Source organism: Siphateles boraxobius, unplaced genomic scaffold (genome assembly GCF_051911475.1).
Source record: "Siphateles boraxobius isolate OS27281-9 unplaced genomic scaffold, OSU_SipBor_1 27, whole genome shotgun sequence".
NCBI classification, from domain to species: Eukaryota; Metazoa; Chordata; class Actinopteri; order Cypriniformes; family Leuciscidae; genus Siphateles; species Siphateles boraxobius.
The window spans coordinates 497830-525000 of record NW_027508887.1 but is presented as its reverse complement, the minus strand read 5'-3'; the positions used below and the strand labels follow the sequence as shown (position 1 = coordinate 525000).

Here is a 27171-nt window from a genome sequence, read left to right as displayed (position 1 = left end):
GTGTGAGCGTAATATTTTCAGTTGTATGTATGAGAGCGTTTCAGCTGTTTGCAAAATCATTTCACTTGTATGTGTGTGAGCGTTTCATTATAGTATGTGAATGAATTTGGTTTCATATGTGTATGTGAGAGGAAAAGTACATGTAAATGCATGGTAATTCTGAATAATGTCCCTAGGGGCACCTCATACTACAGAGCGCGTTTCCTCACTACCTTGAAAAAGAAGTTTTCACCGGTGTATAAAGACCTTACTTAATGAACCGTTATATTTGTATTACCTTCGAATGAGCAGTTTCTGTCTACACACACCGCGGGTTCCCGATCATTGAAATGCGCTGACATGTTTCTACGGTGGCCCTAAACGGACAAACGCGTTTCGTTACTATGTTGAGAAGGAAGCAAGCTTAGTTCAGCGAATAAAACACTGACACTATGATGAACAAGTAATAATAATATTCGCAATAACATATCGTTTTACTGAATAATTAAGTAAACATAATTTCTTAATTTATCCTTGTAAAGAAACCTCATTGCTGAACTGCTACTCTCTGCGGTCTCAGACGACGACATATTTTCCTGTCGGCCACCGTAACTTTAGTTGGTTGCAGTTCGTAACCTCACCACTAGATGCCGCTAGAAATCACACACTGCACCTTTAAGTTTATCAAGCAACGAGTATACTTTTTGTGCGAAAAAACAAAACAAAAATACCGATTTTATTCAACTATTGATTTTCTTCAGTGTGTGCGTCTGAGTGAGTTCACGAGAGCCGCGCGCGACGCATGCGTGAGAACTGAGATGAGGAAGCAGACGGGTCTCGTGTAAAGTGTGCATTTCCTGGATGTCCGAATCGTGAGAAACCAACGAGAAAGCGTAAAAGTGCCTCACAAATGCAGCAAAATGAATGGCTTACCTTTACACTTTCCCATCAAATGATCGTTAGCGTCCTCTTCTCAGTTCTCGCGCATTATCTCGCGGACTATTATAACGACGTCTTTACTAACTTTTCTGGGCAAGTTTTAATTACCTAGCAGCCTATGGAGGAGTGATCCAGCTCTCAGATTTCATCAAAAATATCTTAATTTGTGTCCTGAAGATGAACGAAGGTCTTACGGGGTTGAACAACATGAGGGAAAGTAATTACTGACAGTCCCTTGAAAGGATTAGTTCACTTTAAAATGTAAATTAGCCCATGATTTACTCACCCTGAAGCCATTCTAGGTGTATATGACTTTCTTCTTTCAGACGAATACAATCAGAGTTATATTAAAAAATGTCATGGCTCTTCCAAGCTTTATAAACGTGCATCCATCCGTCATAAACTCCACACTGCTCTGGTGGGTTAATGAAGCAAACCGATGAGTTTGTGTAAGAAGAATATTCATATTTAAAACGTTACCAAGTAAATTTCTAGCTTCCGACCAAACGCAGACTCTACTTGCGTAAAAACCGCAACTTGCGAAATTCATGACATCGGAATTAACGTAGTACCGTAGCGTAAATATCAGCAGTACGTCGCATTACTCGCATAAGTTGCGCTTTACACTTAAATGCCAATTTATACTTCTGCATTGACGCCGTCGTGAGCATTTATACTTCTGCGTTATGTCTGTGTTGTTCTGCAGTTACAGCGCCGAAACACTAGTTGGCGGGGGAGGGTTTTAATATTCCACTGTGTTTAGATTCCTCGCGGCTGTTTTGAGTTTAGGCTACTACAAGCAATGGCGACTGAAAGAGAGTCATGTTGGAGTTGGAGCTCATCGTTCGGTCACTCGGTCCATTTCCATGTTTCTTCACTGAGTTTTCACTGAATTTAAAAATGGCGGGCGGTGCAGAAGAACATGCCGGAAATGCGTAAGAGGAAACGCAATGCTACCAAGCCGACCAATCACAGATCTTACATGTTTGAGGAGGTGCGCGTCAGTGTAATGCGAAGGCTACGGCGTATGGTACACGTCTGTGCGTATGCTGCGCCGTACCTACTGTGCACTCCCGATTCAGGAGTATAAATTGGCCTTTAGTCAGATCCGTGTGTTTGTTTGGCCAGAAGCTAGTTATTCTACTTTATAAAGTTTTAAATATTAATTTTGTCCTCACTTGTTATATAATATATTTATATAAATAATAATACTAATTCTGTACTTTGTGTGTGTGTGTGTACGTGCTTGTGTGTGTGTGTGTGCGCGTGTGTGCTTACGTGTGTTGTGTGTGTGTGCACGTGTGTGCGTGTGTGTATGTGTGTGCGCGCGTGTGTGTGTGTGTGTGTGTGTGTGTGTGTGTGTGTGTGTGTGTGTGCAGCTGCTGGGTTGTGTCCTCAGAGAGCTCATGAGTCTGAAGGAGGTGCAGAAGAATGTTCTTCTGGTGGAGCTGAACGGTGAGTTCATGCGTGTGTGTGAGTTCCTGCTGTGAGTGTTAAACTGTGACAGAGACATTACATCTTTACATGCCGGTTTTCTGAGCGCAGGTCTTCTGCAGACGGACGACAAAATCGCTCTGAAGGAAATCACTCGCCAGCTGCACCTGGAGAACGTCGTAGGAGACAAAGTGTTTGTGAGTGTGACGTTGATGTCATTTACCCAAAAAACAACGTTCTGTCATTATTTACTGAAAAAGTGTGTTTTTCTGTGTTTTAGGGGAGTTTTGCAGAGAATCTGGCTTTTCTTCTGGAAGCGCTCAAGAAAGGTGAGGCTTCATCACTGTTCTGGAATCGGATACTTGTTATAAAATGAAATTTAGATTTTGCTTATTGATTCCAATGTGCCCATTTTAATGTGATTTTAAACCATCCAAGCGCAAGAAGACACAGAAGAACTCAGTTCGGCAATGAAAGCTTCCTCTTAATAGTGCACGAATACTGCATAGATGCATTTATTTTTATAGATAACTTATAAATGATGGTGATGGTGCAGTGGATAAGACACATGCCTTTGGTGTGAGAGACCCGGGTTCGAATCCACTGTGAGACACCAATGTGTCCCTGAACAAGACACTTAACCCCTAGTTGCTCCAGAGGCGTGCAACCTCTGACATATATACAAAAAAATTGTAAGTCGCTTTGGATAAAAGCGTCAGCTAAATGAATAAATGTAAATGTTCTGTGAGCTATGAGTTTAATCTGACTTTTTTGCTTTTGTAGCCTGCATTATTTCAACTTGTTTTAAAATAATTGTGTTTAACAGCGGAATACGTGGGGGGGGACTACAATGCCCATGATGCAGTACAGAATATTCCACCAATCAGAGAGTCAAAATAAGAAAAATGTGCCAAAGAGCTCTTTACCTCTGCCCATTTAATCGAGCCGATCTCCTTATACTCTCAAGATACTTAAATATTTAAATATATATGGATATTTTGAAATAAACTATATTTATACAATATAAATATTGTTTTATTTATATAATGACTTGTGTTATATTTCTCCATAATTTTTAATTTGATTATACTGTTCGCAATGCTTGATGGGATTGTTGTTCAGTCTGCAATAGAATGTTTTGAAAAAAGATACAGAATAAATGTTTTTTTACTGAATTGGAATCTGAAATGGGAATCATAAGGAAAGGCAGAATCGGAAACGCTACAATTCAAATACCCGACCCTAATCAGTGTTATTGTAGTAGTATTTATATACTGTTATAATATGTTTTCATATTTTGAACCAGTTTTTATTTTTAATTTTAGTTAAACTTTTATTAATTTGGTTATTTTTGACATTTTTGTATTATTATTTTAATACTTTTATTTATTTTATTTTAATATTTCTCATTTGAAATTATTTTTGTTTAAATTAAAGTTTTAGTAATTTAAAATAATAATAATAATAATAATAATAATTTTGCTCAAGTTGTGTATTTTTTCTGTTGTTGTTTGTCTGACTCCTTGTCGTGCCCTATGTTACGTGTCACACTCAGTACATGCCGCTATAATCCCCCTTTCACTTATGTACTCTAGGTTTCACTAAATGGGGTGAATAGTTATGCACTATATATAAATGTATTGTCTGTATTGTAAAAAAAAAAAAAAAGTTTTAGTCATTTAGTCATTTTTTTTAATTTTGTATTATTTTAAGACTTTTATTTTATTTTAATATTTCTAATTTGAAATATTTCATATTTCTAATTTGTTTTAAGTAATTTTACTACTTCAACTTAACCCTACTTTATTTAGCTGTCAAAGCAACATTTTTACTTTTCCATCTAGTTTTTCATCCAATATTAATATTTTATTTCAGTTGTATTTATTAAGTAACGAAAGTGATTGTATGTGTTCTCTCCGTGGCGTGCTGTTCTGGTTCTGTCAGGTGACCGGAGCAGCAGTCGTCCTGTGCTGTTCCTGCTGGATGAGTTTGATCTGTTCGCTCATCATAAGAACCAGACGCTGCTGTATAACCTGCTGGACGTGTCCCAGTCTGCGCAGACGCCCGTCGCTGTGGTGGGACTGACCTGCAGACTGGTGCGTACACACACACACACACACACACGAGTCAACAACACGCTTAACCCTCTGGGGTCCTTCGGCCCAAATGGACCCGAAACATTTAAATATTTATTTTTTAAAAATCATAGCTTCATCGGAATGGTCTGAAATTTGGTGAGGGTTTTGGTACTTGGTATATGAACACCCAAAAAAATTGGGGACAGGTATTGAATAATCAAAGTGGTTGCAAAAAAAATGGTCACACTCAGGACCTTCGGGTCCAAATGGACCCGGCATAGGAAATGAATGGGAAATTGGCAAAAATGTGAAAATACCGAGTTTTTTTGTGCGTACAATCTACAAATCAGCCACGATCCAGAAAAAAAGCACACAACAGTGAAGGGGTGAATCTATAAAACATCAAGAGTGCAAAAAAGACACATCCACACACACACACACACACACTTTTATACATAAACAAACCAAAAAATTCAGATTTCATATGTGTTTTGCATTTTTAAAATGCTCAGTTTGTCCACCAGATGGCATCCATCTCATTTCAAAAATTGCTTTCATGAGGTCTAGGCTTGACTCTAAAATGAAATACAGCTTTAAAAAAAAAAAAAAAAATTTTTTTTTTATAATTTTCTATTATATTCAATGGGGGGGGGGGAATTGGGGGGAAATGGGTAATATTTATTGCATAAATATTAATTCTAAATCATAAAATTATCTCAAAACACCAAAAAAGAAAAGAAAAAATATTATAAAAAACAAGTAAAAAAAAATGATGATTTTCTTTTAATAAATATGAATCCCACCCTTCCGGCCCATTTGGACCCGAAGGTCCTGAGTGTGACTCTGAAACGAAGGACCCCAGAGGGGAACACGCCACCGTTTTTTGAAATAGGGGTTATTCACCGTCTCCCATACATTTAGATAGGTGGACAACGCATTTTTGTCTCAGTGCAGGCATTGTCTTAGTCTGGCAGCGCCACCGCTAGCTTAGCTTAGCATAATTAATGGAATCGGATAGCATGTCGTGAGCAAAAGTTATAAAAAAAAACAAAATAACAAAAACAATGCAGATTGAGACTAGGCGATTTGTCTCACAAAAAAGTATTCTGCGCACAAAAAGTATTCTCGTCGCTTGATAAACTTAAGATTGAGCCGCTGTAGTCACTTGGACTATTTTAACAATGTCTTTAATAACTTTTTGGGGAACAAGTTCAATCCCTCAAGAAGCCTATGGAGGAGTGATCCAGCTCTCAGATTTCATCAAAAATATCTTAATTCGTGTTCCGAAGATGAACGAAGGTCTTACGGGGTTGAACAACATGAGGGAAAGTAATTACTGACAGAATTTTGATTTTTGGGTGAACTATCCCTTTAATAACCACAGTCACATTTCTACCGAGCACATGTTCAGTAATGATGACTTCACATGCAAAGCACATGATAATGTTAACTCTTACCAAACTATGGTCATAAGGTCACATTCACATCACTTCTTACCCTGCATGACCTCAACATTTGGAAAAAACGGTGACAGACCCAAACACTCGACTAAAACAAGCCCACAGTCAGCAGAAATACAGTCTGATCATTCATTGATATTCAGAGAAAACGGTATGTCTGCTCTGCAAGCTTGTTTCTTTCTGTCTCGGTTATTTCTGCATTTGTTTCATCATAACCGAACATGTGCTCGAGTAGAAATGTGACTGTGGTGTCTGTGGTAATTAAATCCTATTGGTCAACAAATGCACAAAAACACATGTCTGGTCTCTTTTCTTACTTGTGGTGTAAGTGAAGTCTCATTTGTATTGTCCAGTTCATACATAGACATTTCATCCTGCAATACATAGAAATAACAGAGAATTATAAATAGGTTAAAAAAAAGGTTTACTGACCAATGCACAATTTCTGAATATTAAGTGCATATATTGTAAAAACAAAACAGTGTTTAATTTCACCGTATATGTAAACTCCATCTGTCAGAATCAGAATCTGCTGCTGCTGTCATTCATGTATTTAGGACAGCATAAGACTTATCCATGTAATTGCCATAAATTAACCCGGTATCACCCTGAGACAGAGGAAATGTGCATTATGGAAACTGACATTTGTTTGGAATGCCAAACCTTCTCAATTGAAACACAAATTTCTGCACCAATTATTTTATTTTTTGTTTGGTGTAGAAAAATGGCAAGTCTATAGCAGTCAAAAGCAGATAACCACATTCAGTGTATAATCTTCATAAGGTTCCATAGCGTAGAGTTTGTGTGTGTGTGTGTGTGTGTGTGTGTGTGTGTGTGTGTGTGTGTGTGTGTGTGTGTGTGTGTGTGTGTGTGTGTGTGTGTGTGTGTGTGTGTGTGAGAGAGCCCTTGTCAAACACAAATCTTCCTATACGATCATCAGAAAGTGCGGTTCCAGAAAATCTTCATGTAGAAAGTTTGTCAAGCTCATTTCCTGGCGTGGATTGTGGAGCTCTTCGTCTGTTTCAGCTTGTTAACTGTTCGGCTGTTGCTGTTCTTATGTGTGTTACACACATTACTCTAGATGTTTCAGGAGCCATTGTAACACTAGAATTGTAGAATGTCTTTTATTTTTTTATTACTATCCAAAATCTTATTTAAATACCAAATTCAGGAGTAATGCTCTAATGATGTGACACCTTCAGCTGTCATAAAACACACACTTACTGAGATTAACCAGTTTTTTCTTCAAACTAAAGTGATAAAGTAATTTGCTGGTAAATCGCTGTACACTGATGCGCTGTATTTTGTTTTACACCATAGATTGTGAAGGTCTCTGATAGAAAGATGTCTTTATACCTTTGTTTTAAGGTGTTTTTCAAAACACTACATAGATGTTTTATTAGATGAAATATTTAAGAGTTCCTTGTGCTGCGCTCGATATCCACGTAACACCCCAAAACTCATGGGAGCTCTGTCTAATCTGATCAGAGAGAAGCCGGGAACACCTCGAGCTCACTAACATTACAGCAGATTCTAGGAAACAGTTGTTTTGCAAAGTGTTAGGAAAACACACACACACACACACACACACACACACACACACACACACACACACACACACACACACACACACAGAAGTGCAATCACATGGTTAACAGTTTCTAAAACAGTTTGTTTCAGGAAAAGTGCAAAAAACAAAAACAAAAAAAAATGTCTCCAAACTGTTACATGCTACAATGAAACAATGAAATACACTGCAGTGAAACCGTTGTGACCATAGACATAATAAATACATAGACACCCTATTGGCTGCTGGAGCGTACGTCAACGGCGCCGCCATATCAAGGAGGGCAACTTTCCCATACCTCTCATTATGGGAATTGAGAAAAATGCCTGTTTTGTGCGCTGCGTGGGGCTGTACAAATCGCCACACAATTGAAAACAGGTCTCGGGGAATTACCTTTCACAAACAAGACTGACTTTTTTTTTTTGGTTGTATTTGGTCATTATATAATTAGTAATAGAAACGTACACCACGTACAAACCACTGAAATCGGTTGATAAATGTAAACGTTATTATTGTTTTTATCCAGGAAAACCGCAGGTCACCCTTTTACTTGCATTTGTTTGCAGCGCAGTCTTGCCCTCAGCAAAATGGCGGACGCGTTAACGTATCGCAGCAACGTTCCAAAGCGGCCAATAGGGCGTCTATGTATTTATTATGTCTATGGTTGTGACTGGTGTGAACGCTCATGAGGCCCAGAACACCAGCACTGTTAAACACGCGGGACGATAACTCTTCCATATACACTAGAATCAGCTCGGATGTGACTGAGCTTGTTTCACACATAACTGTAAGTTATCTCAGTAATAAACAGTTCACTTGCATTTTCTAGCTAACTATTGAAATTTACGATATGCTAAAACATTTTGGTATTCTGCTGATGAGAACAGAAACTGCAAGTTTTCATAATAAAAAAAAAGGAGAACAAAATACTAAGACATAAAACACAACGTCTGTTTTCTGGATCAAACCTAAAAGACAGACGCCTAAAACACTGGAGTCAGAGTATTGGTGTGGAGAGAATAAAAAAAGGCATGAATCATCTCACCGTTCACTTAAAATTACTACTTATCAACTGTAATTCATTTACGTAACAGTTGTTTAGAGACACACAAAAGATCTGTATCTATGACTGCGGTGAAATGCAGAGTTTGAAGTGTAATGGTGTAATAGGGAACAGAAAACAGCATAACTCACTCTTCATGTTGGGTCGTTGGGTCGTTGTGTCTTGCGATCCCACAGCGTAGACGGACCAGAAAGATTTCCTGAAAGAAACTTCATGTTTTTAGTCTCAAGCAGTGTCATGTAGAAGGACGGACATTTTATTCTCAAAATGCTGCATTTGTTCATGTTTTCATTTATTCCTATGCAGTGGCGGCCTTATGAATCCGGGGGCCCGTTTCAATAACTAATATGGGGCCCTATCCATATTAAACATAATGGAGCAGAAAAAGCAAGGATTCCTGTTGGTTTGCATCAATGGTATATTATTTTATTACGTGCACTTTCAGCTTCATGAACAGGCAGCTCAACATAGAAATCATCCAACCATATTTGATAAAACTATATACAATTACTGTAATATAGCCTCGCCCTTTCACGGACGGCAACTTCTCTGCTTAACTGATTAGCGCAGTATATTTTCAGCTGTCTGGGCTGACTTAAAATAAACAGCTCAAACATCCCCTCGACTTAAATTATTAAAGGGATAGTTCAACCAAAAATGTAAAATCTGTCAGTAATTACTCTCCCTCATGTTGTTCAACCCCGTAAGACCTTCGTTCATCTTCAGAACACGAATTAAGATATTTTTGATTAAATCTGAGAGCTGGATCACTCCTCCATAGGCTTCTAAGGGATTGAAACTTGTTCCCTGAAAAGTTATTAAAGACATCGTTAAAATAGTCCAAGTGACTACAGTGGCTCAATCTTAAGTTTATCAAGCGACGAGAATACTTTTTGTGCGCAAAAACAAACACATTTTTTTATTTTATTAATTTTTTTTAATTTTTATTAATTTTCCTCTCTGTGGGCCTCGAGTGAGTTCACTAGTGTAACAGCGTACGCTTCTGTGTTGTACGTCACACGCATCACACATGACCAGCGTGGCCAATAGTGAGCCTACGTGTGACGTAGCTCTACGCTATCACACTACGCTAACTCACTACGCTATCACACTACGCTAACTGACTCGAGGCCCACAGAGAAGGAAATGAATAGTTGAAATAAAGTCGTTATTTTTGTTTGTTTTTGCGCACAAAAAGTATTCTCGTCGCTTGATAAACTTAAGATTGAGCCACTGTAGTCACTTGGACTATTTTAACGATGTCTTCAATAACTTTTCGGGGAACAAGTTTCAATCCCTTAGAAGCCTATGGAGGAGTGATCCAGCTCTCAGATTTAATCAAAAATATCTTAATTCGTGTTGCGAAGATGAACGAAGGTCTTACGGGGTTGAACAACATGAGGGAGAGTAAATACTGACAGAATTTACATTTTTGGGTGAACTATCCCTTTAAGCCGTTCGTGGGGGCGGTAAACGTTGCCATGGTAACCGTGAGTTCGACAAATCAGAGACCTCAGTCAGTGTTATGCTTAGGATTGTGGGTAGTATAGTATTTCTCCAGAAGATCGCAAATAAAATACGTTTTTCTTAAAACAAGGTTGATTTTATACTGACTTGTGGTTTTTATAGAGCAGAAACTTTCGTTTCACAATCTTGTAGCTTGTGGTCAGTCTACCTCGGATGGTTTAGAATATGTGCATCTATCCATCATAAAAGTGCATCTATTCATCATAAAAGTGCATCTATTCATCATAAAAGTGCATCTATCCATCATAAAAGTGCATCTATCCATCATAAAAGTGTATTTATCCATCATAAAAGTGTATTTATCCATCATAAGTGTATTTATCCATCATAAAAGTGTATTTATCCATCATAAAAGTGCATCTATCCATCATAAAAGTGCATCTATCCATCATAAAAGTGTATTTATCCATCATAAGTGTATTTATCCATCATAAAAGTGCATCTATCCATCATAAAAGTGCATCTATCCATCATAAAAGTGTATTTATCCATCATAAGTGTATTTATCCATCATAAGTGTATTTATCCATCATAAGTGTATTTATCCATCATAAAAGTGCATCTATCCATCATAAAAGTGTATTTATCCATCATAAAAGTGCATCTGTCCATCATAAAAGTGCATCTATCCATCATAAAAGTGCATCTATCCATCATAAAAGTGTATTTATCCATCATAAAAGTGCATCTATCCATCATAAAAGTGCATCTGTCCATCATAAAAGTGCATCTATCCATCATAAAAGTGCATCTATCCATCATAAAAGTGCATCTATCCATCATAAAAGTGTATTTATCCATCATAAGTGTATTTATCCATCATAAAAGTGCATCTATCCATCATAAAAGTGCATCTATCCATCATAAAAGTGTATTTATCCATCATAAGTGTATTTATCCATCATAAAAGTGCATCTATCCATCATAAAAGTGTATTTATCCATCATAAAAGTGCATCTGTCCATCATAAAAGTGCATCTATCCATCATAAAAGTGCATCTATCCATCATAAAAGTGCATCTATCCATCATAAAAGTGTATTTATCCATCATAAAAGTGCATCTATCCATCATAAAAGTGCATCTATCCATCATAAAAGTGCATCTATCCATCATAAAAGTGTATTTATCCATCATAAAAGTGCATCTATCCATCATAAAAGTGCATCTGTCCATCATAAAAGTGCATCTATCCATCATAAAAGTGCATCTGTCCATCATAAAAGTGCATCTGTCCATCATAAAAGTGCATCTATCCATCATAAAAGTGCATCTGTCCATCATAAAAGTGCATCTATCCATCATAAAAGTGCATCTATCCATCATAAAAGTGTATTTATCCATCATAAAAGTGCATCTATCCATCATAAAAGTGCATCTGTCCATCATAAAAGTGCATCTATCCATCATAAAAGTGCATCTATCCATCATAAAAGTGCATCTATCCATCATAAAAGTGCATCTGTCCATCATAAAAGTGCATCTATCCATCATAAAAGTGTATTTATCCATCATAAAAGTGCATCTGTCCATCATAAAAGTGCATCTATCCATCATAAAAGTGCATCTATCCATCATAAAAGTGCATCTGTCCATCATAAAAGTGCATCTGTCCATCATAAAAGTGCATCTGTCCATCATAAAAGTGCATCTATCCATCATAAAAGTGCATCTATCCATCATAAAAGTGTATTTATCCATCATAAGTGTATTTATCCATCATAAGTGTATTTATCCATCATAAAAGGGCATCTATCCATCATAAAAGTGCATCTATCCATCATAAAAGTGCATCTGTCCATCATAAAAGTGCATCTATCCATCATAAAAGTGCATCTATCCATCATAAAAGTGCATCTATCCATCATAAGTGTATTTATCCATCATAAGTGTATTTATCCATCATAAAAGTGCATCTATCCATCATAAAAGTGTATTTATCCATCATAAAAGTGTATTTATCCATCATAAAAGTGCATCTATCCATCATAAAAGTGCATCTATCCATCATAAAAGTGCATCTATCCATCATAAAAGTGTATTTATCCATCATAAGTGTATTTATCCATCATAAAAGTGCATCTATACATCATAAAAGTGTATTTATCCATCCATCATAAAAGTGCATCTATACATCATAAAAGTGCATCTATCCATCATAAAAGTGTATTTATCCATCATAAGTGTATTTATCCATCATAAAAGTGCATCTATACATCATAAAAGTGCATCTGTCCATCATAAAAGTGTATTTATCCATCCATCATAAAAGTGCATCTATACATCATAAAAGTGCATCTATCCATCATAAAAGTGTATTTATCCATCATAAGTGTATTTATCCATCATAAGTGTATTTATCCATCATAAAAGTGCATCTATACATCATAAAAGTGCATCTATACATCATAAAAGTGTATTTATCCATCCATCATAAAAGTGCATCTATACATCATAAAAGTGCATCTGTCCATCATAAAAGTGCATCTGTGTGTGTGTGTGTGTGTGTGTGTGTGTGTGTGTGTGTGTGTGTGTGTGTGTGTGTGTGTGTGTGTGTGTGTGTGTGTGTGTGTGTGTGTGTGTGTGTGTGTGTGTGTGTGTGTGTTGCAGGACGTGCTGGAGCTGCTGGAGAAGCGAGTGAAGTCTCGGTTCTCTCACAGACAGATTCATCTCTTCAGCTCGCTGTCGTTCGCTCAGTATGTGGATGTGGTTCTCGATCGGCTCCGTCTGCCTCAGGACTTCCCGGATCACCGGTTCTCCAACGAGTGGAACCGCAGCGTCACGGTACAGATGCTACTAACATCTCCAAATTAATCACTTTGTTTACAACAAAAATGAACCATCACTGAAAATTCTTAAGCTGGAGTGAGTGGGTTACACCAACAAGGATTAATCTTAAATCTAGATTCAATCAAGGTTTATCTAATAGTTCTGTTGCATCAACATTAAACCTTTTTTTAAAAATAAGCAGGTTTACATTTAAACCATCAATTTGATCCTGGATTTAATTAATATTTAAGAAAGATTAACTGTTGCAATCATAAATTTAAACTCATATTTAAATCTCAATTAGGGATTAATTTTAAACTTGCAGGTAAGGAGGTTTAATTAAAATAAAGTGCACCAACAATTAAAATATGTGGCTGTATTCACAAGTATTCATTACTTCAATGAGCTCATTGTTTCTGCATTAAATTATTACATTGTTTAAATTAATACATTTTTTGCTAACTGTGATTTGTATATGCACATTTCAGAAATACATAACTTCGACAGTTTCCTCTGATAACAGACTCTGAATTGTAATATGGACTCATGCACTTTCCCTTTAGCTGCTTTGAAATGATGTGTATTGTGTAAAGCACTATACAAATAAACGTGAATTAAATTCAATATTCACTCCGTGAATCATGCATGCCAGTTGTTGTTGTTTTTTTCTTATCTCGGTTGTTGTCGTATGTAATATACTGCCATATTATTGCATTAATTGATAGGCTAGGCCTACTATAAATATATTTTTCGGCTTTTGAAATCCACACACGCTGCCAGAATAATGTTTTCATTTCCTGCTTTATCAGCACACTCTCTGCGTAACAATTAATCAAGACTAACGTCAAATCCATCATGGCGTAGAAAATTAATCATAAATGCAGGTTAAAATTCTTATCCCTGATTTGTCAATTTGTGTTTAAAATAAAGTGGTGCAACCAAAAGCCCAGCTCAACAAATCCTAGATCAGCTCTAAACTGTGTTTAATATAATCCTTATTGGTGCAACTCACTCTGACACTGACACGAAATTTGTTGCATTAATTTCCTGTTATCTCTGTAAAGCTGCTTACAAGAGCTTACTGTTATTAATGGAAGACAGGCGCTACTATAATGTTTAGTGAAGTTTTGTTCACACATCAACTAAAAAGAGCACATTTAATAATGGGATGTTTTTAACTGTATACATACAGTCAGTTTTCTCAGCTCTCGTTCTGTTCTCCTGTAGAGATTGTGTGAAGATAAGTGTGTTGAGGAGGTTTTGAAGAGGACCTTTAACTCCAGTAAAGATCTCCGCTCTCTGCATTCACTGCTGGTAAGTGTTTATCTCTTGTTCAGACCTCAGCTGGAGATCTGGAATTGTGCGCCTGTGTTTGAATTAGGGATATCAACAATCGATTAAAGCTACAATATGTAGTTTTAGCTCACCGCTAGGGGTCGCTAACCTCTTACAATAACAGAGGCGTAGGTTTACAACGCATAAGCAGAATTAATTAGGGATGCTCCGATTGATCGGACGCCGATCATGATCGGCCGATATTGGCTAAAAATAGATTGATCGGCGAACCCCAGAAGCGCCGATCAAAAAAGCTGATCACGTGACGTAAATTACTCGCGCGACTTTTTCCCACCTGCATGCGTGGCGCACGGGTACACAACAGCAGAGTGGAGCTTGGCAGTGGCAACATGAGTTCTCCTTCACCGGAACGAATAGGGAGTCTCCCAACGGATTGAAGCGCGCGTCCGAGTGAAGACCGTGCACCGCGCGAGCCACAACAGAACGCGGTATCTGCGCCTCTGATCGCTGCGGCAACGAGCACTTTGATCACTTGATAAAAAAACATTTCAGCGCTAGATCGCCTCTTATTTAACTAATGAACAAAATGAATAGTCTGAGTTAACTGGAGATGTTTTTATTTATTTGTATTGGTACATTCGTGCCGCGAGATGTTTCAAAAGTGGTGGTGGTATTTTATTTTTTTTGATCTGACGTAGTTGGTTCCTCAATTACATCAGATTCAGATTATTTTATTTAATGCCATGTCAGCATTCAAAGCTATTTTCATGGCAAAAATTCAATTATAAAAATACAAATATCATATAAATACAATAAAACAAAACAAAACAAGAAGGCATTTTATACAATATATATATTTATAAATGAACATATGATAAAAAAATCCAAAACCTTTTCAGGCATAATCTCATTAGATATGTCATTTAATGAAGTAACTTCATAAAAGAGCATTCTGCTCAACTACATCAGACGTTCATAATAACAGAAAAAAACTTGCCATAGTTTTGTCCTTTTATCAGTAGCCAGTTTTGGTGTAACAAGTTGTACATTTTGTTGCCAATTAGTAAATGTAGTGGGTGTATTAAGAGGCTACAATTTCCAAATATGCCTAAGTGTAACTTGATCCCCTCCCATTAGGCTGATCTGATGTGTGTTGGTCTGCCTGACCCCTCTTTGTTTGGAATAATTTAATGTTACTCTGCATTATTTGGGAAAGCTGGCCTACAGTAGCCTTAAGACATCTGCATTTTCTAAATACAATTAAATAAACACATTTCTACAAATGGTGCAAACTCTGCTAGATTATAGATAAAAGATTCCCATTCCCCTGCCATTCTGTGATCGGTAATCGGCAGATCATGATTTTGGTGATCGGTAATCGGTGATCGGCCCCAAAAATGCTGATCGGAGCATCTCTAGAATAATGGGACTTGTCGTTATGCTTAAAGATCTAATAATGTTTATGGATGAGTGAAAACGTTGATGTTTTTAAGAGTAAAATATCCAAAAATCACTTGCACAGTGTGATATATTTCCTGCAGTTGTGTAGTTAAAATATCCCAAAAGTTCCCAAAGATTTTTAATTTCAGAGAAATTCCGATTTTAAATAATGGCTCGTCTGTGTTCACTTGTCGCCTGTCAATGACGTAATATCCGCATTATCCCTGGTTTCTAATCGTACTGCCGTAGTAACCATGGCGACAGACGTCTACAACTGCGTTACTCTAGCGGCACGCTCACGCTGTTGTTTCGTTCAAACATTGTGGACCATGGCAAGCAGACTTTGGGACAAAAGCAGAAATAAAACGAGGATCAATATCAGCGTGGCGTTTTCGAGATGCCGAGAGCTAGCGTTAGCGTCCGCGACTAACTTCCACTCGACAGAGACGCCACTCATGCATGAGCTTTATTATACAGGAGAGCAAATGTACATTAAACTAATCAATGTTATACAGCTCAACATGATGAAATGTTAGAATATGATCAGTATGTTATTCTAATGCTGATCTAGCTTACTGCTAGTCTCATACAGACAAACTAACACAGAATAACATTATAACTTTTAACTCAAATGCAGTTTAGTGTAGACCGAGTGAAACACGCTGCGTTTCCTCACAAGTTTAATAAACTGAACTGTGTGTAATTCAGCACTTGCGGGTAACAATAGTTCGGTAGAATTAAATGTCCTCATTCCTTTATATCCGCGGGACTAGCGTGTGGCGCTGATATCTGTCTCTCATTAGCCACAGTCATGTTAAAAACATCAATAGCCGCGTTTCCACTGCCGGGCCAGGGCCGAGCCGTGCTAGTGCGTGCCAGGGCCAGTCGCGTTTCCACTGTCACTTCCGGGGCTTGATCGGGGCATACTCGGGGCCAACAGCCAGGATTTCTGGCCCGTCGAATACCTTGGGCCAAAGGGGGCCAGCTCGGGCTAGAGGCGTGGTCGAGGTAAACGGCGGAGTTTATCGGTGTTGGGGAAAGTTATGGTCTGCGCCAAAGCCGGCAAGATGCACATTTCACTTTTTTATATCGCGCAAAATAATCGCTGCTCAAAATGGAGAATCGCCAGTACTGGTCTGTCGAAGATACCAAAGCTCTTCTGAGCATTTTGGCAGAAGAAAGGGTACAACGTCAATTTGACGGCGTGTGAAGAAACGAGGACGTCATAAAATACATCGTTGCTGAATTTTCTAAGCTAAGCATTCAGCGAGCAACACTTCAAGTTCGGGAAAAAATAAAAAAGTTGCGGGCGCAGTATTGTACAAGGCGATTAAAACGCACAATGGACAAAGCGGAGCTCAGAGAAGAAACTTTCCATGGTTCGACTTGATGGACGGTGTGCTGGGTCACCGTCCCTCTGTTAGTGGCGACTCGCGAGACAAGTCGGGACACTATTGCAGCCACGGCCGGTGAGTTAATATACATGCTATCTTCCTAACTTAAAAAATAAATAAATTCATAATACCCGCTGAAATGGGTTGGGTTATATGAAGTTTGATCCAGAAAGGCGTGTTAGGGGCGGGGTTTAGGGCAGCGTTGCGGGGCTACTGGCCCGGCAGTGGAAACGCAAGCCCGGTGCTTAAGGCCTGAGGCCACTGGCTCGGCTCGGCTCGCTGTTAGCCCTGGCCCGACAGTGGAAACGCGGCTAATGTATTCACTCATACATAAACATTATTAGATTAAGCATAATGACAAGTTCCATAATTCCACTTATGCGTCGTCAACCTACGCCTTTGTTATTGTAAGAGGTTAGCGACCCCTAGCGGCGGACTAAAACTACATATTGTAGCTTTAAGGCTAACAATTAATTGATCGCTAATTTAAACACAGATCGATCATGGGAATTTGTGTAAATTGACATCCCTAGTGTGAACATGTGTTTGTGTGTTGTAGTTTCTGGCTGTGAGTCGAGTGTGTGTCTCTCATTCGACTCTCCGTGAGTCTGATCTACTGGAGGCCGGTCGCATGATCTCCGCCGACTCTAAAGCTAACGTCCTTCACGGTGAGACTCTGATCCACGACACTGATGTTTACATGATTTACACCTCATTTCTATGTTTACACCTGATCATTTCATGTGTTTTTACGGATCAGATTGCCGTCTGATTTGTCAAAACAATTCCGTTTACACTTGCCCACATAAATGTGTCACCGCAAAACGGATATAAATCTGATCTTAATTCCCGCGCTATATGCAGATGTGATGAAGTGCACGTCAGCGAAAGCAACAGATATGAGCTGCATTTTATTGATCATCAGCTAATTTCAAAATCAAAGATCGCAATAGGAGAGAGAGCGGCATCACCTACAGGTGAAACTCGGAAAATTAGAATATCGTGCAAAAGTTATAATTTAGATGATTATGGCTTACAGCTTATAAAAACCCCAAATTCAAAATCTCAGAAAATTAGAATATTACATTAAATCAATAAAAAAAAGGATTTTAAATACAGAAATGTCGGCCCTCTGAAAAGTATAATCATGCATATATAGTTATATATACTAAATATATTAGTTTCACCTATTAATTTGTATTACTGAAATACATGAACTTCTGCACGATATTCGAATTTTTCGAATTTGCCCTGTATAAGATCATTTAGTCAAGTCACCGTCATTTATACGGCGCTTTTAACCCTTTAAGACCGCGTTTGTGTCTCTGTCTAAGAGCCGATAGAAACTGAAACCAAATGGCTAGCTGGAAAATTCTTTTTGAGACGTTACACGTTCAGATCAAGCCTCTAACATGCTCCTGTTGCGTTGTTTTCATCCTCTAATGAGTCTGTACATATTGCGTAATATGCGTTTACAATAAAAACACTAAATGCATTGCACGTCTTTGCACGCGTTCTATAGATCTGCGATTGAGTTACGTTTTCCGATGGCTCATAGAACGCTCTGTGCACTATGACCCCAGGGTCTGTCCATGTTGTGACGACACAAGCTGCGGCTTTTGACTCCCATTTGCTGTATATGCATCTCTACTGCGTTCTACTGTCGTTATCGTCTCTTTTTATCATTGCTTCTTCATTTTGACTCCACAACTCTTACAAACTAATTTATGTAAACAGTTCAAATCATTTGTGTGTAGTTTTACAAGTGTTTTATGCAAGTTTTTTTGCACTGACAAGTTTGAGGTTGATACTTTTGTATTTAATAAAATATGTAGAAAAAAAACGATTGCACTTTTAATCTATTTATTCAGTTACTATTGATTTATTACATGCATAACCTTCAAATTGGGGGCGTAAGGATTGTTTTGATGTATGGCATATGAAAATGCTCAAAAGAATGACAGCAGGGGCATGTAAAAAAAAAAAAAGTCTCAAAACAATGTAGTCGCACTACTTTTAATGAAGACGATTGTGTTATGAGCATTTTATTTGCAGCAGTTTTTGTTGGCTCGATGAAGAGACACAGATTAATCTGCGGTGATGCGTACTGCAATAGCGCCGTCATATCTGGCTATAATAGGACACATAGCCTATAACACGCTCTCACACGTTTATTTTCTAACATTTTGGGAGGAGTAAAATTGACACACACCTTCCAACTCCCAGTTATCCTTCCCGTCCAGATCCAATGCTACCACATCTTCAAATTACTACTAGTATTATTTGAAGGTAACATAAAATATGTAGACCTACACCACAAAACTAGTTGAGGATAAACAGCGGGAGCGGGAGCAGCAGTGAAGCGCGGCTTTCGGCGCCGAGTCTATTTTCAAGCTCAATTAAGTGAAAGCACGCTTTTGATGGACGAAATAAATATGATTTCACACAAGACGTGCCCAAAATGCACAGAATAAACATATCTAGTGAGTTTTAACTGGAGTAGGAAAACAAAAGAAAATGAAGACTCACACATATATATATATAGAAGATTTACCTGTAGGTTTTTCAAATGTTATTTTTTTCCTCAATCTCCCCCCCTTTTTTTAAAAAAAGAATTGCGGTTTGTATCGAAACGTGGGTCAAAAATCATAATATGAACCGAATCGTGGGCTTGGTGTATCGTCACAGCCCTACAGCGAATACATGAAGTGATCAGGTGTAAACAGGAACACTCTTCTCTAACTTCAAGTGCCTTTCTTCCAGGTCTGTCTATTCTAGAGCTGTGTTTGATCATTGCTATGAAACATCTGAATGACACGTATGATGGAGAACCCTTCAATTTCCAGATGGTTCATAACGGTAGGACGTCCTTCAGCACATTAAAGTGTTTTATGTGTGAATGTTCATTTTCAGCTCAAATGAGTGTGATTCCCTCCTTCCCTCAGAGTTTAAGAAGTTCATTCAGAGGAAGTCTCACTCCATCCATAAGTGTGAGAAGCCGGTGGTGATGAAGGTCAGTCGAGTGTATCATCATCTTCACTGTCAGCCTGATCAAACACTCATAACTCATTCATAACTTCACACTGGTGGTGTAACGTGTGGAAGGCTTCAGTGTGGGTCTTTGGTTTGATGCACGTGTGTACAGAACGAGTACAGTGTTGCACGTGCAGAACGTGAAATATTTTAGAATAAGGTTTGAATTATTCCTTCTGTTCTAATCTCTGTGTTGATCTGATGCACATCTGTGAACAGACTCTCATTTCATTCAGGATACTTTTACTGTACTGTGTTTGACCGTATCCACACTTTAATGTGTGTGTGTGTGTGTGTGTGTGTGTCTCTCTCTCTGTGTGTGTGTGTGTGTGTGTGTGTGTGTGTGTGTGTGTGTGTGTGTGTGTGTGTGTGTGTGTGTGTGTGCCTGTGATTTTCTCTTTCTGTGTGTGTGTGTGTGTGTGTGTGTGTGTGTGTCTGTGTTTGTGTCTCTTTCTGTGTGTGTGTGTGTGTGTGTGTGTGTGTGTGTGTGTGTGTGTGTGTGTGTGTGTGTGTGTGCCTGTGATTGTCTCTTTCTGTGTGTGTGTGTGTGTGTCTGTGTTTGTGTCTCTTTCTGTGTGTCTGCCTGTGTTTGTCTTTCTGTGTGTGTGTGTGTGTGCCTGTTTGTGTCTCTTTCGCTGTGTGTGTGTGTGTGTTTTTGTCTGTTTCGCTGTGTGTGTGTGTGTGTGTGTGTGTGTGTGTGTGTTTTGTGTCTCTTTCTGTGTGTGTGTGTGTGTGTGTGTGTGTGTGTGTGTGTGTGTGTGTGTGTGTGTGTGTGTGTGTGTGTGTGTGTGTGTGTTCAGGCGTTTGAGCATCTCCTGCAGCTGGAGCTGGTTCGTCCTGTAGACTCGGGTGTGTGTAAAGTCCAGCGTGAGTATCAGCTGATGAAGCTGATGCTGGAACACACTCAGCTGATGGAGGCGCTGCAGAAATACCCACAATGCCCCACAGACGTCAAGCAGTGGGCGCTCTCGGCTTTCGGATGACACGGCCCTCTTTAACTGCTCAAATAAGCATTTTGTAAAATGTATTTGTATAGTTTGTATTTGCAATAAAAAAATAAGTTAATATAATTGCTAATTTGTAATGTCTTTGTTTCAAAGACTCTCCTGGTTACATGAACGATGTATAGATGATGTTTTTGTGCTCACGTTTGGAGAACATAAAAAGACCACATGACTGATAGAACATTAGTAGAACTGAATCTTGCCAGAACATTTACTAAATTTCTAAGAACGTTCCCTTTTTCTACAGCGAACTCTCTTCAGGAAACACTCAAACTGTGTTCCCCATCAAATAGTTTCATTAAGACCTTTCACTGAACTTCCCCTCATCCTTCCCTCGCACTTTGTGACGCATCATTCCCTCGCCGGTCAAAATGACCCGAAGCCCTAAAATTATACTTCGTTTTTTTTAGAATGTATATTTTAATAATATTTTTTCTATTTTGTAATGCGATTTTTCTATTTTTTTATGTACCTTTAAATTACAAATTTTGATTTGATTAATAAATAAATAGTAATTTATGCACATTCTTTCAACTTAAATTCTAAATAACTCACAATTGCATGCATAAACCTTTTAATTCAGCTCAAAATATCTTAAATTGGGTGTGTTTGCCGACCTCTTGTGAAAAAAATCATGTATTATATTTCATGACTATATGCAGCAAACATGCTGTTCCACTGGGTCCTACAGTCAGTTTCTCTTCAGTATGCATTCAGATACACATGTAGACACTATAAAATAATTTTTTGGTAAAGTTGTAGCATTTTTAGGGTTTTTCTATGTACTGAAGCATTCCATTCATTCCTAAGGGGGTCAAACTGACCCGCGAGTAAAGGATCTGTTACTTTTTTTTAAATTTCAACCACAAAACTCCTCGAATCCATTTTTTTTTTAAATTGTGTGTTTGTGGTTCAAGTGCAACAAAAGTCCTAGAGTCTTGATGAACACTCAAAATGACCCGAGGGAAGGATGAGCTTTAAATGTGACAAACACAACGAAACGAAGAGTATGTAATTGTGAAGGTCATTTAATTGCTTGTTGATTGATCATGATTAATTGCAGGGGTCCATGATCCTGCGCATGGAGCTGAACCTGAAGCCCATGTCCCTGAAGCTCCTGTACTCTCCGGGTCTCAGGTACATCATTCTGCCGCGGTACTGAGGCTGCTCGTACATCAGCCAGTGCCCGTCCATCACGTGACAGGACCGCATCTCAGCCAGACGATAGCGCTCCGTCATGGACTCGCAGTCATCCGTGAGCTCGTGCATCATCCCACCGAAGTTCTCCCTCTCGTAGACCCTCATCCTGAAAGCTCCTCTGTGCTGCTCAACCACACAAACACAACAGGTCTTGAGCTATTGATGTAACACAATGCATCAATGACAGTTAACCCCCTCTGGTGCTGCTCAGTCATTTTTGACTGAAATTTTTTTTTCTTTCTTTCTTCATCGAAATGGTATGAAATTTGGTAAAGGTTTTGGCACTTGCTGCTGTGTGAACAAAAAAAATCATGGACGTGATTCGAACAGGTTAAATGGTCCTGGAAAAAAAAGTCACACTTGATCTCGCGGTCAAAAAAAGTTCCTCTAGTGGAAGCGTTCGGTACTGCAGCCAAACACACTCTCACTGAACGCTCATTTACTGACATATCAACCTCAGATTCTCAACACAACTTGTTTAGATTTATGGCTTTGATTTTCTCAGTTTTAGAGAAAAACATGTTTTTGAAAATATATATTTCATATAAAAATTAAAATTTACATAACATTTTTCATAACAATAAATGTAAAAATCTAACTTTTTTAACTTCACTTTTTACAACTTTTTTCACTTCAGCAATAATCTGTCAAGTGCCGTTTTTAAAAAAAGATCAAACATAAGTCTGTTGCTCTAAGCATTTAAGATTTACGACAGTTTAATGGAAAATTCCATTTTCAGGTCTATACTGAATATATGAACACATGGGGTCTCATTCATGAAACACGAGCAGAACGAATTTTTGTGTAAATCGTGTGTAAAGTGGTTCTGGCGTAAATTTTCGGATTCATTAAAATGTTCGTATTTTCCAAATGTTAGTTGGTACACAAGGAATCTACACCTGCTCCAGCCACGCGTAATAGTGCGCGTAACACCCGAACGTTTTGCTCATTAATAAGGCTGCATTTTAATTCACCTTAATCGGGTAGCCTACATATTTTGCACAGCATTTTGAAAAAATATTATATATAGCCTAGTAATTACATACGTTTTTTCTTATTAGGAGAGCCAGTAATAGCATCTGCGATGGTGGTCGTTCTCCAGTTTGAATACTATTTTTCCGAAGTTAACCAATTCGTTTTTTGCTCTCAAGCTTAATGTCGAACCATTTTCTTCTCACTTCTGGGAATGTTCGATTAACAGATGAAACTGCATTAACTGCATCTGTAATATGCTGCCAAGCTTCCTTTTTTTTAGGACCCGAAACGCCACTATGTACGCTTGAAAATAAAATGTGGCTTTTTGAATGAACTTCTGATAATAAAACTTCAATTTCTGCATCTGAGAATTTTTTTTTCATTCGCATTCATGTCATAATATGTTGCCCATATATAGTAGTCGGATTTAATGGGCGGGATTTATGGTAATTGAGAATGAACGTGCACGCGCATCCCTTTTACGACTGATTGGAATTCATTAACACACACACACATACACATTTGACTATCACATCTGACGTTTATGAAGTATTTGTGAATCAGGAGAAGAGTTTTCGGGAAGGTCTCTTTACGCGCAAATCACTCTTACTCGTATATTTACGAATGTTTCATGAATGAGACCCATGGACTATAAATACAGTGTAAATATAATTCGTTATCATAAAATCCCCTAAAAAATACAAAATATTAAATAAAAAAACACTACGAACTAAAATATTGTAGGCTACATTAATTTCATTGAAATAAAATAAAAAAAATGTCTGACATATTTGACCGACTCGCGAAGAGGGTTAAGGTTTTGATTAGTTCAAAAATGTCATTTTTTATTTCAATTAAATGAATGTTGCTTGCCTAAAATATTTTAGTTCGATAATGTTTTTATTTAGTATTTGGTCTTTTAACCCTAACCCAGAGTTGAGGGCTGTACCTGAGGGATGCTCCTGCAGGATCTGATGGAGTCGCTCAGGCCCAGTCTCTTGCAGTCGGAGTACTCGCCTCGACGAGCAAAAAACTGGTTTCCCATGAAGTTGGAGCGATCGTAGACCATGAAGCAGCCGCTCTCCACGCGGCAGGAGCTGCAGCGGCTCAGGAACGAGTTGAGCTCCGGACAGTCAGTGCTCGTCTCGTACGAGCGGCCCTGGAAGTTTCTGTCCTCGTAGAAGATTATCTAGACCACAGCACAGACATCAATGTTTATTAGGAGACCCAGCTAATGTTCTCTCAAAGTTACGAGCAAACGTTTCTCAAGGAACGTTAATAGAACTTTAGCAATCTGGTCTTTAACTCTTTCCCTGCCTAACCTCCGTGTTTTCACGGTTATACGGTAGGTGGCGCTGTTACTCATCATCTGAAAGAGTACTGAATCTACTGATCAAAACAAGCTGAAACCAGCGATAGAAGCATTGCTGACGCACATGTAAAAGAACATGATCATCAACATTAAAACTCGTTTTAGTTTTTTGCTCAAAATGTTACTTTTTTTATGAGACTTACACACATTCAAGTGTTTATAAAGAATGCATGAAGCTAAAATAAAACATTTTGGGTTTTTTTGGTATAAAAAATGCTTTGTTCTTTCTTTTGTTTGCATGTTCAGATGTTCATACAACAAAATATTATGGGGGCAATGAACATTTTGTAAAAAATTATCAAAAATGCTATTGCTGGCAACATTTAAAAAAAATGCTGGCGAGGAAAGAGTTGATAATTTCCTCAAAACATTAGCACAAAAACGTTATTTGCACGTTTTTTTTCTGAAACATTTAGTTGGATGATCTTAAAATTTTTCTAAATGTTACGAATTGTTTCAGAACGTTTAGAGAATATTCAAAAGTAGCCTAATAGAAAAAGACCAAATGGAATGTTTCTTAACGATTTCATAACCACAAATACAAACGTTTAAAAAAAACGTTCAGAGAACATTAGGAAATAACGCTATGGGAACGTTAGAAAAACATTCTCAGAGCGTTCTCTCAAAGTTATATAACGTTAATAGAGCGTTCGTTCAAAGTTATCTGGTCTTTAATAATGTTCTCACTCACACATTATAGAACGATATTGTTTTTCTTTAAATATAGCTACTTTTTAGAACGGCAGAAAACATTCAAAAGTAACATTCCCGTAATGTTTGAAGAATAAAATCCATGTTTAAATTTCATTAACATTCACATAACGAAGACAAACGGTTTTAGATTGAACGTTTTGAACGGATGTTTTGATAAGTGAATGTGAACAGGAGATGTGCTTACCTTGTTCATGGCTGGTTCTGTGGCGTTCTGAGATCCACCGCTGGAGCTTTTATACTTCATCAGCTCTGCTATAGCTTTTTGTTATTCAAATAATCAAAGCTGATGAACAAGCAAGAGAACTTTTCTGTTCGTTTCTGCATCTATCACAGGCTTCCAGCAACAAAAACTGTTGTGCATCGAATGCAGTTTGTGCCTGAATGTTTTAGAAGATTAGTCCATCATCAACACAGTAAGACATAGTACAATATAAAGAAAAAAGATATAAATCCTGAACAATACTCAAATTTATATCGTCACAAAAATATCTGTATTAGCACCGTTTTGCCTGAGTAATTGTGGGATTTATATATTTGATAATCATTATTATAGATGAATACGTTGAAAAAGTGAGACATTCAAATGATTAAAACACTGACTACCTTATCTCATCATTAAACCCAATAATTATTGAGGATTTCAACAAAATGCTAAAAAATATGTTTGAAAAAAAAGTTTAAGCATTTCTGTTCTCTTGCTGGTTTTCCTGGATTGCAACAGAATATTATGAACTTCAAGTTATCAGGATATTTAAGATCAGAGGGTTTAAAAGACTGTTATTCAATAATATATTAATATTCAATAATCTTATAGGTTTAACCACAAACTGTCAGATGAGCACAAAAAGCTGATTTAATCTGAATGTTGTGTTCAGTTCTGCTTATAACTCACTCAGATGTTTCGTAACTGATGAACTTTGCAGTGACTGAATTATGACACTAATAACTCGACACGGCACATTAGAATGGGGCGTTTAAAAAAATATGAAAAAACATTATTTATTAGCTTATCTAAGTGAAGTTTTGAGGGTTAGACTGACAATCACGAGAGATGAGAAATCAATATATTTAAAGAGATGTGAAGTTATTACATGAATTATTTATATTGCCTCGTAGTTATGAACTTGATTTTTGTAAATCCGTGTTAGTTGTCCACATCTTTATTTTTAAAATATAAATATAGCATTTTGCACCACTTCTCTAGAGCAATCCCATATGCTGTAAATAAAGACAAATAAAATTTACTATCATAAATGTGATATATAGTGACTCCTTTCTGTGAGCATAGGTTGAGATTAGTCTTATTTAAATGATAAATAATGTGAATGTGTGTGTGTATCTGAGGCCTTGTACAGAAGCGCTGTGATCTGTGCTGATGATGATGATGATGATGATGATGATTCAGGGAGATTTGCATGAGCTGAAGCGTGTGTGTGTGTGTGTGTGTGTGTGTGACAGGAGCGCTGAGAACGCTGAAATAGTTTGATCCACACACACACAAACAGCTGATCCCACATAATAACCCAGCGCTGGACACTATCACAATCACAATCACTCCGAACGGGAAACCATCGGCTTCTGTTCGCTCCAGGAAACATTTATTCACATTTATTGCTTTAACAGGCATGAGTGAATAATACAAAATTAGTCGTAACTAATGGTACACATATCCAAAGTGTCATTTTTGCACATGTACCTCTTCCAGGTCACGGAAATGACATGAATTTAAAAACACAGTTTGCACATTTGCAGAGAAACATAAGCTGTGTTTTCAGTCACAGACACTGTTACAATGACAAAAACATTCAAAACATAGTTTGGAAAAACTAAATAATATTTGTTAACCCCTTAATGTCACCCCCCTTTTATTCCGCAAAGACATGAAAATCACTATCCAAACTTAAATGGTTGTAATTCAAGAATGCTTA

General features: G+C 37.7%; 2 protein-coding genes across 5 annotated transcripts in view; one reads left to right on the top strand and one right to left on the bottom strand.

Moving 5' to 3' along the window:
- Positions 1-21048, top strand: part of orc4 (origin recognition complex, subunit 4) — a 24700-nt gene extending 3652 nt beyond the window's left edge. For all 4 annotated transcript variants that reach the window (XM_077245591.1, XM_077245590.1, XM_077245592.1 and 1 more), the window contains 10 exons: positions 2298-2373; positions 2464-2549; positions 2633-2681; positions 4297-4448; positions 12657-12830; positions 14043-14129; positions 17505-17613; positions 19709-19804; positions 19891-19958; positions 20779-21048. In XM_077245591.1, the coding sequence (XP_077101706.1) occupies positions 2298-2373; positions 2464-2549; positions 2633-2681; positions 4297-4448; positions 12657-12830; positions 14043-14129; positions 17505-17613; positions 19709-19804; positions 19891-19958; positions 20779-20961 (1080 nt within the window). In that variant the 3' untranslated portion in view covers positions 20962-21048. The remainder of the gene's footprint in view (positions 1-2297; positions 2374-2463; positions 2550-2632; positions 2682-4296; positions 4449-12656; positions 12831-14042; positions 14130-17504; positions 17614-19708; positions 19805-19890; positions 19959-20778) is intronic.
- Positions 21049-21992: 944 nt separating this feature from the next.
- crygm4 (crystallin, gamma M4) lies at positions 21993-25592 on the bottom strand. Its single transcript, XM_077245617.1, has 3 exons — positions 25428-25592; positions 24107-24346; positions 21993-22305 (listed from the first exon to the last, which is right to left on the bottom strand). Exons 1-3 carry the CDS (start codon positions 25485-25487, stop codon positions 22036-22038), a joined length of 570 nt encoding a protein of 189 aa, XP_077101732.1. The 5' UTR covers positions 25488-25592; the 3' UTR covers positions 21993-22035.
- Between the last annotated feature and the right edge of the window lie 1579 nt (positions 25593-27171).

Coding starts and splice junctions, on each gene's coding strand:
- crygm4 (XM_077245617.1), bottom strand. CDS start 25,487: ATGAAGTATAAAAGCTCCAGCGGTGGATCTCAGAACGCCACAGAACCA. Junction 24,347..25,427: donor CAGAACCAGCCATGAACAAG/GTAAGCACATCT, acceptor GCTGTGGTCTAG/ATAATCTTCTACGAGGACAG. Junction 22,306..24,106: donor CCTGCAGGAGCATCCCTCAG/GTACAGCCCTCA, acceptor GTGGTTGAGCAG/CACAGAGGAGCTTTCAGGAT.